Source organism: Garra rufa, chromosome 18 (assembly GCF_049309525.1).
Source record: "Garra rufa chromosome 18, GarRuf1.0, whole genome shotgun sequence".
In the NCBI taxonomy this organism is placed as follows: Eukaryota; Metazoa; Chordata; class Actinopteri; order Cypriniformes; family Cyprinidae; genus Garra; species Garra rufa.
In genome coordinates, this window is record NC_133378.1 from 14331417 (window position 1) to 14352020 (window position 20604).

Consider the following 20604-nt stretch of genomic DNA (forward strand, 5'->3'; position numbering starts at 1 on the left):
CAAATCATGTATCACAAACCATTTGATTCAGATCAGGACTTCAAATCATGTATCACAAATCATCTGATTCAGATCAGGACTTCAAATCATGTATCACAAATCATCTGATTCAGATCAGGACTTCAAATCATGTATCACAAATCATCTGAATCAGATCAGGACTTCAAATCATGTATCGCAAATCATCTGATTCAGATCAGGACTTCAAATCATGTATCGCAAATCATCTGATTCAGATCAGGACTTCAAATCATGTATCACAAATCATCTGATTCAGATCAGGACTTCAAACCATTTGATTCAGATCAGGACTTCAAATAATGTATAGCGAATCGTCTGATTCAGATCAGGACTTCAAATCATGTATCACAAACCATTTGATTCAGATCAGGACTTCAAATCATGTATCACAAAGCATTTGATTCAGATCAGGACTTCAAATCATGTATAGCGAATCGTCTGATTCAGATCAGGACTTCAAATCATGTATCACAAACCAATTGATTCAGATCAGGACTTCAAATCATGTATCACAAACCATTTGATTCAGATCAGGACTTCAAATCATGTATCACAAATCATCTGATTCAGATCAGGACTTCAAATCATCTGATTCAGATCAGGACTTCAAATCATGTATCACAAATCATCTGAATCAGATCAGGACTTCAAATCATGTATCGCAAATCATCTGATTCAGATCAGGACTTCAAACCATTTGATTCAGATCAGGACTTCAAATCATGTATAGCGAATCGTCTGATTCAGATCAGGACTTCAAATCATGTATCACAAACCATTTGATTCAGATCAGGACTTCAAATCATGTATAGCGAATCGTCTGATTCAGATCAGGACTTCAAATCATGTATCACAAACCATTTGATTCAGATCAGGACTTCAAATCATGTATTGCAAATCATCTGATTCAGATCAGGACTTCAAATCATGTATCACAAATCATCTGATTCAGATCAGGACTTCAAATCATGTATAACGAATCATCTGATTCAGATCAGGACTTCAAATCATGTATCACAAACCATTTGATTCAGATCAGGACTTCAAATCATGTATCGCAAATCATCTGATTCAGATCAGGACTTCAAATCATGTATTGCAAATCATCTGATTCAGATCAGGACTTCAAATCATGTATCACAAATCATCTGATTCAGATCAGGACTTCAAATCATGTATAACGAATCATCTGATTCAGATCAGGACTTCAAATCATGTATCACAAACCATTTGATTCAGATCAGGACTTCAAATCATGTATCGCAAATCATCTGATTCAGATCAGGACTTCAAATCATGTATCGCAAATCATCTGATTCAGATCAGGACTTCAAATCATGTATAACGAATCATCTAATTCAGATCAGGACTTCAAATCATGTATCGCAAATCATTTGATTCAGATCGGAACTTCTGTGTGGTTTCGCCAGTCATTTGATTCAGATCGGAATGGGTCGGACTCATTTCTCAAATTGAATGATTCAGATCAAATGATTTGATCCAATCTGAAATTATGGTTTACAAATCAATACTTGGATCAGGACTTTGGAGCGTGGACCGCAAATTATTTGATTCAGATCGGGACTTTGGTGTGGGCTCACAAATCATTTGAATCAGTTCCGGACTTCGGAACACGTATCGTGACAAATTTGATTTAGATAGGAAAGGGTTTGTGAATCATTTCTCGAATTAAATTTGTGAAGTTCTGATCTGAAATTATGGTTCACAAATAACTATTCCGATCAGGACTCCAAAGCATGGACTGGAAATTATTTGATTCAGATCAAGACTTCGGTGTGGGTTCGCGACTCATTTGATTCAGTTCCAGACTTCAGAGTGGATTTGCAAAAACAAAACGAAGAAAGAAAGAACGTATACACAAATCCCTTAAGAAAATCAGATGTGGCTTATTTTTCCATTTTGTTTTATTAGCATCTTTTTATTTAAATATATATATATATATATATATATATATAATTTTTTTTTTTTGGAAGAGACAAAATTGTTTAAGTAAGATCTAAATCTAAAAAGCAGTGCTTGAAAAGCCCTTGAAAGTTCTAGAATTTAATTTTACAGTATCTGTACTAACCCTGATTAACAGTACATTAGTAATTTCAGGAAAAGTGTATCATACTACTTTTTCTGTTGTAAATGTATTATTAATTGTATTTTTTAATGTATTATCTCTGTTAGGATGGAGAGCTGAGGAATGGAGATGTATCATATAGTCATTTCGCACAGTTGTACCGCAGCCTGATGTTTGACGCACAGAAATCAGTAAGTTACACATCCATTTTGTGTGTGTTATTTATATTTTGGTGGAGCAGGGCAAGAGGTGAAGCCCTCCTCAGAGCCACTTAAACCCCATCAGTCGTCCCCGTTTGCCCCGCTTCTCAAATGGCCTTCACGTCAATACTCGCCCTTTTAAAAAGCCGCAAGATCCATCGGCTAAAAGCCATTAGCCCACACTCAAGCGCACACACAGACGTGGCACTGATGACCCCTGCACTTAAAGCGCTCTGTGTGTGTGTGTGTGTGTGTGTGTGTGTGTGTGTGTGTGTGTGTGTGTGTTTGTTTCCCTTTGTAGATTGAATCACTTGTGGATGTTTGATATCTCATCAGTTCATTAGTGTCTATATATGGTTGGGGTTTAGAGCTCCAGGCCTGTAGTGGTTGTGAAATGTGTGTATTTACAGTACATCAGGTATTAATTGTATTACTCACATAATCAGCGTTTGTTCTGTTGTTTTTGTAGATGGAGATTCAACTGCTGCAGAGGTATTCACTTCATTCATTCACTTTATCTTACTTTCTCAAGCTTGAAGTATTTTCAGATCACATAAAGCATTTACAACTCATTAAACATTCATAATATGATTAATTTAGACATAAACAGAATGGGATACACAATGTAGAGTTGATTAAATTCATTGGGATTTCTTGGAAGCTTTATGGATGTTTCTATCAAGCAATTCTGAGGGAAAACTATTTAATTCATCTGACATCTCAGAACATCTCTTGGGTTTGCGTACATGATGCTGTAACACTGATCTGTGCTTTTCTTACAGGCTTATTGAGAGACCTGAGCTGAAGATCTCACTGGAGGACTTCCAGAACTTCATGATTGAACATCAGAAGGTTAGATATTTAAGTTGGCTTCTTCTTCTTAGACTAAATTTCTGAACGCTACTCATCCTAGAACTTTCAAGCTAGAACCACCAAACCCAGCCCAGCTCTTCAGACTGATCATACTTGGTGTACTATATCTTTTCAGACTTATCTGACTTATAGTTTTCATAAAATTGAAGATTAAAATTCATCAAAATCCGATAGACTTACATTGACAGAATGTTCAAATGAGCCAACACTATTCAAACTCCAACTGTCAAAATTCAAATTTAAACTGCCAGAATCCCTTGAGACCAGAGCCATATAAAAAGAGAGTTGCGACACGCTTTGATCTCGCCGCCGCACGGTCACGTGGTTCATAGAGCTCTCAATAGTTCCAAACAGCTCCGCGCTGTCAATGTGTTTGAATGGAGTTAAATAGGATAGACAGCAGTTTTACTATATTTGCAGCAATTTCGAGTAATTATTAACACATAATGTGCATTGATTGTGTATTGATAACTTCTCTGAATACGCTTTACAATCGCATTTTATTCTGGGGAGTGATAAAGAGACATAATTAATATGTTCTCATACTCTTTGGCAGTCAAATGTGACCAAACACCTTAAGTGTAACTTTTATTCAATTAAATAACTGTAATATATATAGTTAAGTTCTATTTAGTAAATATTTTGAGGAGGTTTTTTTGTACTTAATATGTGCAATAATGATCCTGACCATTTAAAAGATAACATTTTCTAATATAGCATTTATATTACAGTTAGTGTAATATTTAAGGTTAAATACATCTGCATGTGTATTTGGACATGATCAAACACTCTTTTTTTATACAGTATGTTTCGATTTAACGATTTAATGTTAAATAAATAAAAAAGTAATTTACTCTTGTTTTATGATATTCAAATATACAACATAAGTGAATATTATAAAAGGCAAGCAAAAATGGCATTTAACATAATAGAAAAGATGAAAATAATGTTTAAAAAAACACAAGGCAACGAATTGCATTCAGCATACATTTTTATCGTGTTTCTTGAATGCAGTCTTTACTGAAACTTATTCAACCTCCTACAGTGAGAGAAAGATTGCAGAAATACTAAAAACATAAAAATATGACTACTAGTATCTGGTTATGGTCGCTATTACGGTGTTTCTCACGTTATCCAGCTGCATTTACAGTTTAACTGTTTATTTTTTAACGATAAACATTAACTATAACACGCTTCATAAAACACCACTATTGGCCAGTTTTTCGAGAGGTCAACTGATGCGTTAAAATGTAAAGAAATGCAGTAATTTCTTCAATATACTTGCGACTGTGCTTGAGAAGCGCCGAAATGAATGGGCTTCAATGGAGGAGCTATAGGCTCTATGCACGCGTACTTCCGCGTTTGACGCAAGGCTGCTATTCCGTTTCCGGTTGGAGAGGTTTGAAGCGGAGAAAAACGCGATTATGGCAGAGTCGACGAATTTTACTCGGTGTTTGCAAGAGTTGCCCAAATGTACAATCACTGATGTGCAGTACAACGCCACAGAGCAAACTTGAGAAAGGTTTCAAGTTTTATGTGTCTTCGTATCTGTGCAATTATGAAGGTAAATTCGGCTAACCTGAACCGCCTGAACTGAACTGCTATTATTTTTTTACGATTCGTCCAGCAGCAGGCGTGTTTGTAATTTTGTCTGAAAGTGTCAGGTAAAATCAGGGCCACAAATGAGATCTCAGTGAACGCTCACTGCTACCGCTCTATGAGGAAAGCAGAGACTCCACACCAACTGAGAGTAGAGTAGCTTAAAAGTGACGTTCAAAGTTCTGTTGGACATGTTCAGTCCAGTTCAGTTTTTACTTTTCTAACGTTACCACTGTTCAGCTTGGATAACCACAGCTGTTATCTTAGCTAGTATGGATGATTATTGTACAAAATAATAAGAATAAAAAATGTAATGCAGTTCTACGACAGATGAATAGCACTGCATTATCACTGCTAATTATAGCTGAAACAGTGGTAATGGAGATACAAGGCGGCAAAGTTGGTTTTATAATCACACATTCTTTAGGAAACGCGTGGAAACTTAGAAAAGTGTTAAATTTAGCAGATGCTGTACACTGCGGCACACAGCAGTGGTGGCTAGAGGGGCTGTCCTCCCGTCTTTGAAAAGATACTTTCATACGTTTAGATGTCATTTTATATGTTTATTTAATATAATAAAGCAAATAAGCATCAACAATATGAGTGGAGTCTGTTTTTGTGACTAACGTTACCGTAGTATAGAAGACAATACAAGTTATTAGAAAAAATAGTACACAACACTCTACAATCGCGCCGGAACGGAAGTAATCCAGCATCCTTATATTCCACCGGAAGTACGTCATTCACCGCCGTGCATACAGCCTATTGGTTGTTTGGAACTATTGACCGCTCCATGACACGCTTTACTTCCGCATTCCTCAGTTCCTATGGAAGCCTAGCCTGGGTGTCCCCATACTGCCTTGCGCAGCGCGATTTTATTCACGCTTCTAGTCAGTCTGGAAACCATGGACCTAATTTTCACCTAAGATAGGGAACCAATCACAGAACGGGGAGGGAGCAGCAAGACGATGACGCCTTCTATGCGACTCACCGAAGCAGTTTGTTACTATGGATCCAGCACGGCAGCAGCCGCGGTTATCTTTCGTGTCTACACCGGACGCGAGCGGCGTGACCCGACGCGACAAATGACATTAGAACCTATTAGGGGCCGTTCACATGAAGCGTCTTTTGCGCGCGCAAGTATTTCAAATGGAGACGCGCGGCTTGCGCGCGCATTTTGGAAGCGACGCGGTCGCGACGCGCACGCGGTGCGACGCGCTCGTTTTTTCCGGGCGCGTCCGCACCGCATCGAGATAAAAACATCTCAACTTTTCAGAATGTCGCAAGCGCACCGCAGCTTGGAGCTAGAGCGCAGCTGATGGTTGCTTAGAAACGGCAGACGCTTCCGGAGCGCAAGCGCCTGAGCGCTTTGTTGACAAGGAAGAAAGCGGCGCGCCTAGCGTTTTCCACGCGTTTTTAGGCGCGACATGTGAACGGCCCCTTAGGCGTTCGCTCTACATACGTCATCCAGTATAATTGAAACGATTGGCTATGAGCTACGCACAGGCGCATTTGATAGACATTCGTATCGCCCAATAAACGGCTCTTGGCATTCGTAAACCACGCCTCAAATACGAGAAAATGAACATGTGGTTCCCAGACCACGAATCATGACGAAGTCATAACGTGGTCTGGTGATAGCCAGGCTAATGGAAGCCTATGGGAGTGTCGCAACTCTCTTTTTATATGGCTCTGCTTGAGACTAAATAAAGCTTCCCTTCAGTGTACTATTTCTAATCCATTCAAACTTCCATTCTATCTAATATTTCTAATCTATTTAACTAACCCATAGATGTATATACGTCGATACCCCATTGGACCGCTCCAAGCATGTAGATGCGTCCGCCATATTGGAACGGTCCACTTGACGTCATTCACCGTACTGTAGGTTTGCAGACCAACAGCTGTGCAGGACTGTGGCATTTCGAATATTCAGTGATTACTGTGGTCAAGTACATAGATCTATGGGTGAATGACGTCAAGTGGACCGCTGCAAAATGGCGGACGGCTTACGTATAACACCCCATAGAAACAGTCGCTAATGAGGCATCTACGTATATATATATCTATGATTTAGTCTAGCAACTACAATCATGCTAGTAACTTGTTAATCATGCTAGAAACATGCTACCCTGGTGAAAAAAACGGCTAAAACCAGCCTAGGCTGGTTGGCTGCTTTTAGCTGGTCATAGCTGGGCGGCAGGCTGGTTTTAGAGGGGTTTTGGCCACTTTTCCAGGCTGGTCTTAGCTGGTCAGACTGGGAAACCACCAGCTAAAACCAGCTACTTCCAGCTTAAACCAGCTAAAACCAGCCAACCAGCCTAGGCTGGTTTTCGCAGTTTTTTTTTCAGCAGGGTAGTAACTTGTCAGTCATGTTAATGTCATGCTAATCATGCTAGAAATGTTAACAACTTGTTAATCATGTTAGCAACTTGCTAGTCAGCCTAGAAACGTGCTAGCAACTTGTTAATCATGCTAGAAACACATTGAAAACATGCTAGCAACTTGCTAATCATATTTAAAAACATGCTATCAGCTTACTAATCATGATGGAAACATGTTAAAAACGTGCTAGCAACTTGATGATAATGTTAGAAACATGTTAAAGGTTGTATCAGCGATTTCTAGCCTAAAACATAGTGTCAATTTCAGCTGACCTTTCTTCACGATCCGCTCGCTGCTTGCCCCATAAATTGTCTGTGAAAAAACCGCGTCTCTCTGGTCAGCCTAGGGTCCGAGATATACCAACCTTTCCACAGATAAACAAACAGTGTTCCAACCAATCAGCGTCAGGGGTTTGGTGTTGTGGACTTTCCTACTGGTGCAGGGATGTGAGGGAGGCGGAGCGAAAGTCCACAACACCAAACCCCTGATGCTGATTGGTTGGAACACTGTTTGTTTATCTGTGGAAAGGTTGGTAGTGCCGATTGTTTTTTTGGCATATCTCGGACCCTAGGCTGACCAGAGAGACGCGGTTTTTTCACAGACAATTTATGGGGCAGGCAGCGAACGGATCGTGAAGAAAGCTCAGCTGAATTTGACACTTTGTTTCAGGCTAGAAATCGCTGATACAACCTTTAATCATGCTAACAACATGCTAGTAGCTTGTTAATCATGCTAGATGCATGCTAGTTGTCAGCCATGTAAATAATGTGCTAATCATACTAGAAACGTTAGCAACTTGTTAATCATGTTAGAAACATGCTAGCAACTTGTTAATTATGCTGGAAACATGATAGAAACGTATTAATCATGTTAAAAACGTGCTAACAACTTGTTAGTCAGGCTAGAAACATGTTAGCAACTTGTTAGTCAGCCTAGAAACATGCTAGCAACTTTCTAATCATGTTTGAAACATGCTATCAGCTTACTAATCATGACGGAAACATGTTAAAAATGTGCTAGCAATTTGTTAATCATGTTAGATACGTGCTAGCAACTTTCTAGTCAGCCTAGAAACATGCTAGCAACTTGTTAATAATGCTGGAAACATGTTAGAAACTTGTTAATCATGTTAAAATCATGCTAACAACTTGTTAGTCAGCCTAGAAACATGTTAGCAACTTGTTAATCATGCTAGAAGCATGTTAGCAACTTGTTAGTCAGGCTAGAAACATGTTAGCAACTTGTTAATCATGCTAAAAACATGCAAGCAACTTGTTAACCATGCTAGAAACATGCTAACAACTTGTTAGTCAGCTTAGAAACATGCTAGCAAATTGTTAATCATGCTAGAAACATGTTGGAAACATGCTAGCAACTAGTTATGTTTGAAACATGCTATCAGCTTACTAATCATGAAGGAAATTTAAAGTTGTCCAAATTAAGTTCTTAGCAATGCATATTACTAATCAAAAGTGAATTTTTGATATTTATGGTAGGAAATTTACAAAATATCTTAATGGAACATGATCTTTACTTAATATGCTAATGATTTTTGCCCATACAATGTATTTTTGGCTATTGCTACCCGTGCTCCTATGTCACACATGTTGTTGTGTTTGTGTCTTCAGGAGCTCTGGGCTACAGACAACAACAAGGTGCAGGAGTTCATGTTCCACTACCTGAAGGATCCTCTACGAGAGATCGAGCAGCCATACTTTCATCAAGACGAGGTGAGACTTACATACCCATAAAGTTGCTAGAGCATTCTGGGTAGACATTTAAGTTCTCTGGGAATGAAACCCATAACTGTGCAGTTGCAAGCACCACGCATTACCCACATGACCACTTCCTGCTGTACGGCAGTGCTGTGTGACCTCAGATCTTTGTTTGATATGCATAATCCGCCTCTTTCTGACCTTAATTAGTTGCTTTGAATCGGTTTAACAGAACTAATTAAATGAGGTATATGCATTGAGCGTACATGAAGATGTAGCTTATATTTATTATATCGTGTTCATATTGAAACATTCATTTTATATACATTTTTAATTTGTTGAAAAAGACCAGAAACATGCACCTCCATGTCTTATTTAGTAGTCTAAATAAACTTGTTAAACTTTGCGTTAGTGTTGTCACGGTACCAAAATTTCAGTATTCGGTACCAATACCACTGAAAATCCACGGTTCTCGGTACCAATTTCGGTACCAAAGCAAAACACAACATTAATTAATTGAGCAACACACTATTTTTTATTAATAAAGTTAAGCAAAAATAAAATGTACAAAAAAAACTTTGTAAAAAAAATTCTTTATACTTATGTAAAATGTTGTTAGTTTTTCCACAGGTTAAAAAAGTATTTCAAGGATTGTAAACATTTTAGTAGTTAAATAACATCTAAATAAATTACAGGCATAAAAAATGTAAACAAGCTTCACCCAAAACTTTTTGTCATATTTCTGCTGCTGCGGAAAAACATCTGCAACTGTTGTCTGTTTTAGAGTTCGCTGGGGTCTTTCATGATCTTCTGCAACTGTAAAAAGAAAAAATAATATACTTAAGTAAAGCAGTGTGCTAAGTCTGACCAGATGTGACATTAGATCATTGACACCAGCAAAAATATGAATTTTCAGTAAACAACAAACCTCAGCTTACACATATATTAAGACCAGTGTCTATCACAGATGAAAACTGCACTATTCAAAACACTTTACAATTTTCATTAGTTAGATAGCATTGCCTAACAATAAACAGTAGTTACATGGCAATTATTCTTCGTGAGGTTAGGCTAATTTCAACATTTACTAATGCATAAAATCATGTTAATCTGTTAAACATGAACAAACATGAATGATCATGTGTTTGTATTAAATAACATTCACAAACATGAATTAATGTTGTAAAAATATATTCTTTACTTACTTTAAGATTATGTTAGAATATGATGCATGAATTTGATGTTATTGTAAAGTATTACCAAACTAAACGGGGAATAAAACGTGCTTTATTTGATTGTACTTTTATTCAATCCAAACTGCATTCATATTTATTATTAATAAGCTTTTTAAACCTGCTAGAGTTATCCAGCCAAGAACGTTTTCTGACAGACTGATATTAAGGACATAAATTAACTTCACATTTGTACATTCTCTAACACACATATTTTGGATACACGGGTCATTTGTGTGTAAAAAATAGTAATGTCCTTATTTTTTTATTACTCTAACAAAAGTTATAGGAGCGTTGTTTCAAATTCATTAAAGCCCAGCATATTAGCGTTAGCCGCGCTTATGCTAACGATTCACTACACAAACGGTGATGTTTATTTCAGTCTGACATTCAAATTAAAATACGCAACAATGCTCTAAATATGAAATTAAAATGAAACTTACCTTACTTGAAATCTTTTATTTGATCCTGGAGTCGGTCTTTGAGGTGTTTTAAGTTTGATGTGTTTCCTCCTTTCGAGAGAACCTAGACGACATCTTTTGCAAATAGTTTTTTGATGATCTATGATGTTCGCCTTGTTCAGCCGCAAATGATCCAAACTATTTGGAGCAAGCCTGGCTCTTCTTTGTAAACAAGTGGAGTCAGAGCCGCGGCATCAGCAGCAGCGCAGGTGTTTTAATAAAGAGAGCGCAACTGCGCAGCGCGCACCTTTTCTATAGCGTATCAAGAACCGGGTTGACCGGATAGTCGGTACCACCGGTACTTAAGAAAACCTGGTACCGTAACGTTTTATTTTTTTTAGTACCGACTTGGTACCGAAGTACCGGGACTTTTGACAACACTACTTTGCGTTTAGTTCTAAGCCATTTTTAGGGTTGAACAGACTGCTTGCTCATGCTTACTTGCTGTTTTTAACATAAACATGTTCTGTGTCTTGCATTTCTCAGTTCCTCACGTATCTGTTCTCTAAAGAGAACACTATCTGGGACTCGCAACTCGATCAGGTGAGGCCAGAGGACATGAACAACCCCCTGTCCCACTACTGGATCTCCTCGTCCCACAACACGTGAGTAGAGGTGTTACCAGTCCCCCCTCTAAACTGCACACTGAAAAGAAAAACAAAGAAAGGATTTTCAGTATTTTGTATTAGATTCAGTTACACAGTGCTGTTATGCAATTAATTCTCCCTCAGAGAACCAAAATTTTAGATGGCTGGGACATTTTTGGTTTGGTGATGGGTAAAGGGTTAGTTGGTTAATTAGAATATAAAACCTTTTGGTTCTTTAAGGGTGATTAATTTTGTGATGGAGAATAGGTTGGTTGGTTGATTATTTGGTTTGCCAGTTGGTCAGTTAAAGTATAAAATGGATCACCCTTAAAGAAACAAAATGTTTGGGAAAGGGTTTGCTGGATGATTGTTTGGTTGTATTGTTATATGATGGAGAAAGTTTTAGTTAGTTGTCTAGTTAGTTATTTTATAAAAAAAAGTATTCCTCTTGAGCCATAATGTTAGATGATGGGAAAGATTTGGCTAGTTAGTTAGTTAGTTACTGAGCTGGAATGTTATATGACGGAGAAAGTTTTGGTTAGTTGTCTAGTTAGTTAGTTATTTTATAAAAAAAAGTATTCCTCTTGAGCCATAATGTTAGATGATGGGAAAGATTTGGCTAGTTGGCTAGTTAGTTAGTTAGTTACTGAGCTGGAATGTTATATGACGGAGAAAGTTTTAGTTAGTTACTTATTTTATAAAAAAGTATTCCTCTTGAGCCATAATGTTAGATGATGGGAAAGATTTGGCTAGTTGGCTAGTTAGTTAGTTACTGAGCTGGAATGTTATATGATGGAGAAAGTTTTGGTAGTCTAGTTAGTTAGTTAGTTAGTTAGTTAGTTAGTTAGTTAGTTAGTTAGTTAGTTAGTTAGTTATTTTTAGGGGTGTAACGATATTACAAACCGAACCGAAATATCGCGATACAGCAACCACGATACGTATCGCGAAACTCTCGTGGCGTACCACAGTACTCTCACGCCCCCTGCTGCCCATTGTTGAGGTTGACGTCACTTGTCTCTAACTAATTTAACCAATTTAAACACATCTTTATTTTATCACATTTGATTAAATTGTATTAGTAATGATGAGCTTTTGTTCTAAATTTAGTTCTAAATATTATGTTCTAAAGTTAGTATTTTCCAAGTGCATGTCATGTCATGTGACTTAAGTGAGCGATCACACTCGGTTACTACTCAGGGCTCAACATTAACACTTGTCCGGGACAAGTGGATTTTGTGAAAGGGGATTTTACTTGCCCGACCGGACAAGTAACCTGATTAAAACATCAATTACAAACAATAACTAGCGCAGCAACAACTTTGGTGAGCATAATTCTGATTTTATTACTTAAGATAACTGAAAACGGACAGTATCAAGCTCGTGCAGGCTATCTGACTCACAGAAAATCAACACTAATAGGCTCAACAGCATACACAAAGAAACAAGCATGAACAAACATACTGCGGTAGGAAAGCACCATTACGATTGCAAACGTGAGTGACATTGATTTTATACAACAGTAGTTCAATAAACTAGTAGTTAATATTAACTGACTTACATTTTAGACACATCATTAACCATTTTGGCAAACGAAAATAGTTCTAAGCAACAGCAGAACCTCTGTGAATCTCCGAGCAGCACAGCGGTGTTTCAGTACTGAATGATTAAGCATTTTTTTTAATGAATGGAGTCAGTGAAGGAACTGGTTGAATCCATCTATGGTTGAATCCGTGACTCGCTCATTAAGACAGTGACTACTGCCACCTATTGGTGGTTCGATTTTATATTTAAAGGTATTGCATTTTTCCAACATTTTAGATTTATGTTTAAAAAAATTATAACATTAATCTTATTACATTATTTATCTATTTGCAATTTTACTGTGTAAATGCATTTTTTGGAACCTCTCATCTTCATTAAACAGTCTAAGTAAATACAGTTAAATGTCAATTTCATTGCAGGCCCGGTTTTTCCTGTGCAATGGAAAGATGGAGTTTGTTGATACTGATTTAATTTGTGCAACCATACAGAGTCTAATTATTCTAATTTGATGTATTGATAAAATGTAAGAATTTGATGTGAATGATGACACATACAGTTAGTAAGGTTAGCAAAATAAAGTTAAAAAGTGTCCTAGAAATCAATTTAAGGCAAATATCACAAATATTCAGATTGAAGACCTTATAGAGTAGTGATGAGACTATTGCTTCAGAATGGATTAATTTACAGCAAAAAAGGCATTTTTTTGCCCCGGACAAGTAAATTTTTCACTCGGACAAGTGAATGTCTAATTTTCACTAACTTACTCAGGTATCCTGACTGTACTAAAATGGGTTGGCAAAGTTAATAAAGAAAAAGTTTAGTTGTTCTTGTTATTAAGTGAATCTATGGTTCCTTAGCATTGCTGTTAAGATGACATCAACCCTAACCCCACAGCAAACAGAAACCGAACCGAACCGAACCGTGGCTCCAAAACCGTGAACCGAACCGAATCGTGCCTTTGGTGTATCGTTACACCCCTAGTTATTTTATAAAAAAAAGTATTCCTCTTGAGCCATAATGTTAGATGATGGGAAAGATTTGGCTAGTTGGCTAGTTAGTTAGTTAGTTAGTTACTGAGCTGGAATGTTATATGACGGAGAAAGTTTTGGTTAGTTAGTTAGTTAGTTAGTTAGTTAGTTAGTTAGTTAGTTATTTTATTAAAAAGTATTCCTCTTGAGCCATAATGTTAGATGATGGGAAAGATTTGGCTAGTTAGTTAGTTAGTTAGTTAGTTACTAAGCTGGAATGTTATATGACGGAGAAAGTTTTGGTTAGTTGGCTAGTAATATAGTAAGTTGGGCAGTTAGTTATGGTATAAAATAAATCTCCCTTGAGCCGGAATGTTATATTGTGGGGAAAGATTTGGTTAGTTGGCTGGTTGGTTAGTAATAGTATAAAATGAATCCCCTTCAAAGAACCAAAATCTTAGATGATGTGAAAAGCTTGCTGGTTGATTAATCAAAAGACTAGATGTTTATTAAAATGTTCTCTCTATGGTTATCAAGTAACTAGTCTAAATAGGTTATCTACAGACAGACAAAGAACAGTAATGTGTGGTCTCTAGACAACTTCCATCCATCTATTTTAGTTGTTAGTTGGTTAGGTAGTTGGTTGGTTAGTTACTGTATAAAGGCAAACCCCCTCAAAGAACCAGAATGTTAGATGATTGGGAATGATGGTTTGGCTTGGTGATGGGTAAAGGGTTGGTTGGTTAGTCAGTTGGTATGCTGGTTAGTTAAAACATAAAATTAACCCTCAAAGAACCAAATGTTTGGTTGGTTGATTATTTGGTTTGCTAGTTGGTCCAGTTAAAGTATAAAATGAATCCCCCTTAAAGAACCAAAATGTTTGTTGAATGGTAAAGTGTTTGTTGGATAATTGGTTGGTTAGTTTGTTTTTTTGTTTGGTGAGTAAATTAATTCTCCCTCAGAGAACCAAAATTTTAGATGGCTGGGACATTTTTGGATTGGTGATGGGTAAAGGGTTAGTTGGTTAATTAGAATATAAAACCTTTTGGTTCTTTAAGGGTAATTAATTTTGTGATGGAGAATAGGTTGGTTGGTTGATTATTTGGTTTGCCGGTTTGCCAGTTCGTCAGTTAGAGTATAAAATGGATCACCCTTAAAGAACCAAAATGTTTGGGAAAGGGTTTGCTGGATGATTGTTTGGTTAAATAATGAATACATTAATTCACCCTCAAAGCTTATTTTAGGCTTATTTAAAGCTTATAGTTATTTAATTGGTGAGTTGGTTAGTTAGTTAGTTAGTTAGTTAGATAGATAGTTAGTTAGTTAGTTAGTTAGTTAGTTGGTTATAGTATAAAATAAATCCCCCTTGAGCCTGAATGTTGTATGATGGGGAACATTTTTGATTAGTTAGTTAATAAGTTGGGTAGTTAGTTATAGTATAATATACTATAATAGTTATAATATAATATAGTATAATAGTTATAGTATGAAAATAATCACCCTTGAGCCATAATGTTAGATTATGGGGAAATATTTGGTTAGTTGGATAGTTAGTTAGTAATTTGGTTGGTTAGTTAGTTAGTTAGTTAGTTAGTTAAATGTAATGTAATTGTTAAATGAATCCCCCTCAAGGAATGATAATTCCATTAGTGATGGGAAGTTCGGATCATTTTACCGACTCAGATCTTTGAGTCTCGTTCAGCAAAATGAACAAATCTTTTTTCGAGTCATTTCGTTTATTTCGTTCATTTTACCAAAATATAATTAAAAAGCTACGTGTTACTTCCATAACACATGTACTGCTTATACAAACGTTGATCACACTACAAACAAGACAAAACTATAATGCTATTAGAAACAGAAAAGATTAATTCATTGTTTACCTGGGTCTTCAGTCTATGATTAACTCCTCACCTCTCTGTACAGGTTTGAGTCATTCTTTCATCACGTGACAGCCTCATAAGCTTAACCTATGCTGCCTGAGCCGGAAAGAGAATTGATTAGTTCATCTCTCGAGTCCTCGAGTTTGAGTCATTCATTCATTCATAGTTGCGCAATCGCGCATGCGCGACTGAACGAATCACTCCCCGAGACGACTCGTTCTTCCCGAGTCACATTAAAGATTCGTTCAAATTGAACGAATCGTTCAAGAACGACCCATCACTAAATTCCATAATGTTAGATGATGGGAAAAGATTTAGTTAGTCAATTAGTAAGTTGGGTAGTTGGTTAGTTATAGTATAAAATGCATGTCTTTGAGCCATAATGTTAGATAATTGGGAAAGATTTGGTTAGTTGGCTTGTTATTTAATTAGTAAGTTAGTTAGTTATAGTGGAAAGTTAGGGTAGTTAGTTATAGTGTAAAATGAATCCCTCTTGAGCCATAATGTTAGATGATGGAAAGGATTTGGTTAGTTGGATAGTTAGTAATTTGGGTAGTTAGTTAGTTAGTTACTTGTAGTATACAACCCCCCTTGAGCCATAATGTTAGATGATGGGGAAAGATTTTGTTAGTTGGATAGTTAGTTACTTGTAGTATAAAATTAATCCCCCTTGAGCCAGAATGTTATAAGATGAGGAAGGTTTTGGTTAGTTGTCTAGTTAGTCAGTTAGTTAGTTAGTTACTTGTAATATAAAATTAATCCCCCTTGAGCCAGAATTTTTTATGATGGGGAAAGTTTTGGTTAGTTAGTTAGTTAGTGTATAAAAAGTATCCATCTTGAGCCATAATGTTAGATGATGGGGAAATATTTGGTTGGTTAGCTAGTTAGTTAATTAGTTATTTAGTTAGTTAGTTACTTGTAGTATAAAATGAATCCCCCTTGAGCTGAATTGTTATATGATGGAGAAAGTTTTGGTTAGTTGGCTAGTTAATTAGTAAGTTGGGCAGTTAGTTATGGTATAAAATGAATCTCCCTTGAGCCGGAATGTTATATTGTGGGGAAAGATTTGGTTAGTTGGCTGGTTGGTTAGAAATAGTATAAAATGAATCCCCTTCAAAGAACCAAAATCTTAGATGATGGGAAAAGCTTGCTGGTTGGTTAGAGTATGAAGTGATTTCTGCCTCAAAGAACTTAAATGTTAGATAATAGGAAAAGGTTTTGAACAGATTTCAAAGAGAAACAATATTCTTCTTAGCATAAAACAGCCCCTGTTAGAACGCACACATCTGTGAGATGCTTTCCACATGATGCACTCCTACATTGTTATTGTGTACAAACATCTTATTCCCAAAAGTCACATATATTTACACACACTAGATCATAAATGTGTTGCCACATGAAAATGAGCTTGTCAAATAGATGTCTGGCTGACTGACACATGCTTTTAGATTTGTGGCCTAAACTAAAGTATAATGTTGAACAAACAGTGCAATATGCAACTTGAACAAAAAGAAGTCATGTGTGCAAGTGCATTGTGTATCTGTCAGTAACCTGTAAATGTGAATAGAAAGCCATGTCTGACATATTAGAAGGGGAGTGCCTGAATCAGAAAAGGGCCGACAAGTGGAAAGATTTCTGTTTTTTTTTTTTAATTATATGACACTTCAGACTGGTAAAGCGTTACTATAGTGTGTTGTTTACTTTCAGTGCATAAATAGATTTTAAATCCTTTTGTGACATTTAAGGTAGGTTTTTGTGTTTTAACCAGTGTAACTCTATTATAAAGCTGTTGAAGACTGACAGAATGGAAAGAATGGTTGAACGTGTTTGTGGCAAATATTTGTGTGGTTTATGAGCTGTAGTAGAGGTGAGAGGTTATTGATGTTTGAGTGTAAGGTGTGTGCCAGTGCTGATGTGTGCTATGGAGTAAGGCAGACAGGCCCTGACGTGTGTGTTTGTATTTTTAGCTATCTGACGGGAGACCAGTTTTCCAGTGAGTCGTCTCTGGAGGCGTACGCTCGCTGTCTGCGGATGGGCTGCAGATGCATTGAGTGTGAGTCTCAACGTAACACTCAGGCAGCCATTATTAATGTTGCACACTGCTGTTAATGAATGCTTGATATGCAAACACATGTAAACATATTTCAGTTTTTAAACTAGAAACATGCTGATGATACAGCTGTTTTGTATTGAATTATTTGTTATAGTGTGATTATAATACAACAGTGTTATTTTTATAAAATGCATATCCTACAGTTTTAGTTCTAGGATAAAACATGTTTTAAATATCAGAATTTTATATTTTTTTATATATATCTGTTTCTTTTGTTAGTTTGTTTGGTTCTTTTGATGTTTGTTTCATGTGTTTTGTTTGTTTATTTTGGTGTGTTTCTTTTTGTTTCAATTGTTTCATGTGTTTGTTTCTTTTTTGTTTGTTTCATGTTTTATTCTTTTGGTTTGTTTCATGTGTTTGTTTATTTTGCTTTGCTTGTTTCAATTGTTTGTTTTGTTTGTTTCTTGTGCCTTCTTTTGGTTTGTTTCATGTGTTTTTTGGTTTATTATTTAAAGTCCTTTCATTTATTTCATGTGTTTGTTTCTTTTTGTTTTGGTTCTTTTGGTTTATTTTATGTGTTTATGTATTTGATTTTAGTTTATTGTGTGTTTGTTTGTTTCTTTTGCTTTGCTTGTTTTAATTGTTTGTTTTGTTTTTATCTTGTGGCTTCTTTTGGTTTGTTTCATGTGTTTTTTGGTTTATTTATTTTTTAAAGTCCTTTTATTTATTTCATGTGTTTGTTTCTTTTTGTTTGTTTCATGTGTTTTATTCTTTTGGTTTGTTTCATGTGTTTATTTTGCTTTGCTTGTTTCAATTGTTTGTTTTGTTTGTTTCTTGTGGCTTCTTTTGGTTTGTTTCATGTGTTTTTTTCTTTTTGTTTGTTTGGTTTGTTTTATGTGTTTATGTATTTGATTCTTGTTTTTTGTGTGTTTGTTTGTTTCTTTTGCTTTGTTTGTTTCCATTGTTTGTTTCTTGGCTTCTGTTTTTTTTTTTCATCTTTTTTATAATATTTAATTTTTTTTAATTTTCATTTGTTTATCTCATGTCTTTTGTTTGTTTGGCTCTTTTGGTTTGTTTAACATTTGTTTTTTTGGTTTGTTTCATTTGTTTTATTTTTGATGTTTCTTAAGTTTTTTGTGTTTTAATGGTTTTGTGTTTGTTTGTGTCTTTTGCTTTGCTTGTTTCAATTGTTTGTTTAGTTTGTTTCTTTTGGCTTTTTGTTTATTTTTAAAATATTGTTTCATTTGTTTATTTCATGTGTTTATCTGTGTTTCACGTGTTTTTCTTTCTTTATGGTTTGTTTCACATGTATGTTTTTTTTGTGTGTGTGTGTGTGTGTGTGTGTGTGTGTGTGTGTGTGTGTGTGTGTGTGTGTTATATGTTTCATTCTTTCTTTATTTGTATCAATTGTTTCGTGTTTGTTTCTTTATGGTTTGTTTTATGGGTTTGGTTTGTTTGTTCCATTTTGTTTTATGTGTCTTTCTTTTCTTTCTCTTTTGGTTTGATTGTTTATTTGTTTAAATTGTTTGGTGTGTTTATTTGTGGTTTGTTTATTGTATTTGTTTCTTTGTTTCAATTGTTTCATTTGTTTGTTTCATGTGTTCATTTATTTTTTTAGTTTCCCTTTGGCCTGTTACAATTGTTTTTCATTTATTTCTTTTGGTTTTTCATGTGTTTTTTTATTGTTTAATTTGTTTATTTCATGTGTTTGTTTGTTTAGTTTCTTTGGTTCTTTTGGTTTGTTTCTTTGGTTTTGCTTGCTTCAATGGTTTGTCTTGTTTCCTTTGGTTTCTTTTGGTTTATTTCATGTGTGTTTTTTATTTATTTTTTTGTTTGTCATTTGTTTATTTCATGTGTTTGTTTCTGTTTTGTTTGTTTCATTAGCTTAGCTTGTTTCATTTTGTTTATTTCATGTTTGTTTTTTAATTTTAGTTCTTTTGGTATTTTCATGTGTTTATGCATTTGATTCTTTTGGTTTGTTTATTGTTTCATTTGTTTATTTCATGTGTTTGTTTCTGTTTTGTTTAGTTCTTTTGCTTTGTTTCTTTTGCTTTGCTTGTTTCAGTGGTTTCTTTCTTTTGGTTTGTTTCATGTGTGTGTTTTGGTTTGTTTATTTTTTTTTATTGTTTCATTTGTTTATTTCATGTGTTTGTTTTTTGTTTTGTTTGTTTGGTTCTTTTGATTTGTTTCTTTTGCTTTGTCTCTTTTCTAGCACTTTAGATACAGTTGCTCCAGTGCGCTTAAAAAAGATTAAGAAAAACAGTGTAACACCGTGGTATAACAATCACACTCGCGCCCTAAAGAGAAAAGCACGAAAAATGGAACGCAGCTGGAGGAAAACAAAACTAGAGGTTTTTCGTACTGCTTGGCGTGAATGTAAATTATCTTACAAAAAAGCATTAAAAACTGCCAGATCGGATTACTTTTAGTCTCCCTTAGAAGAAAACAAACATAACCCTAGGTATTTATTCAATACTGTGGTTAAATTAACTAAAAATATAGCAGCAACAGGTGCATACATTTCCCAACAGCACAGCAGTAATGACTTTATGAAGTACTTTACCTCCAAGATAGACACTATTAGAGATAAAATTGTAACCATACAGCCGCCCGCTACAGTATCGCATCAGATAATGCATTGTAGATCTCCTGAGGAACAATTCCACTCATTCTCTATTATAGGAGAGGAAGAATTGTATAAAATTGTTAAATCATCTAAACCTACAACATGCATGTTAGACCCTATTCCGTCTAAGCTACTAAAGGAGGTACTTCCAGAAGTCATAGATCCTCTTATAAATATTATTAATTCGTCATTATCATTAGGATATGTCCCCAAAACCTTCAAACTGGCTGTTATTAAGCCACTCATTGAAAAATCACAACTTGACCCCACTGAATTAATTAACTACAGACCAATTTCGAATCTCCCTTTTCTGTCAAAGATACTAGAAGATACTTTTGGTTTGTTTCATGTGTGTGTTTTGGTTTGTTTGTTT

General features: G+C 35.6%; 1 protein-coding gene across 1 annotated transcript in view; it reads left to right on the forward strand.

Annotated features, from left to right (window-relative positions):
* The window catches only part of plcg1 (phospholipase C, gamma 1), an 86065-nt gene that overhangs the window by 26372 nt on the left and 39089 nt on the right, over positions 1 to 20604 (forward strand). Inside the window, 6 exon segments of the mRNA XM_073823799.1 lie at positions 2215 to 2298; positions 2777 to 2799; positions 3090 to 3159; positions 8793 to 8894; positions 11059 to 11177; positions 17520 to 17605. Of these exon segments, the coding sequence (XP_073679900.1) occupies positions 2215 to 2298; positions 2777 to 2799; positions 3090 to 3159; positions 8793 to 8894; positions 11059 to 11177; positions 17520 to 17605 (484 nt within the window).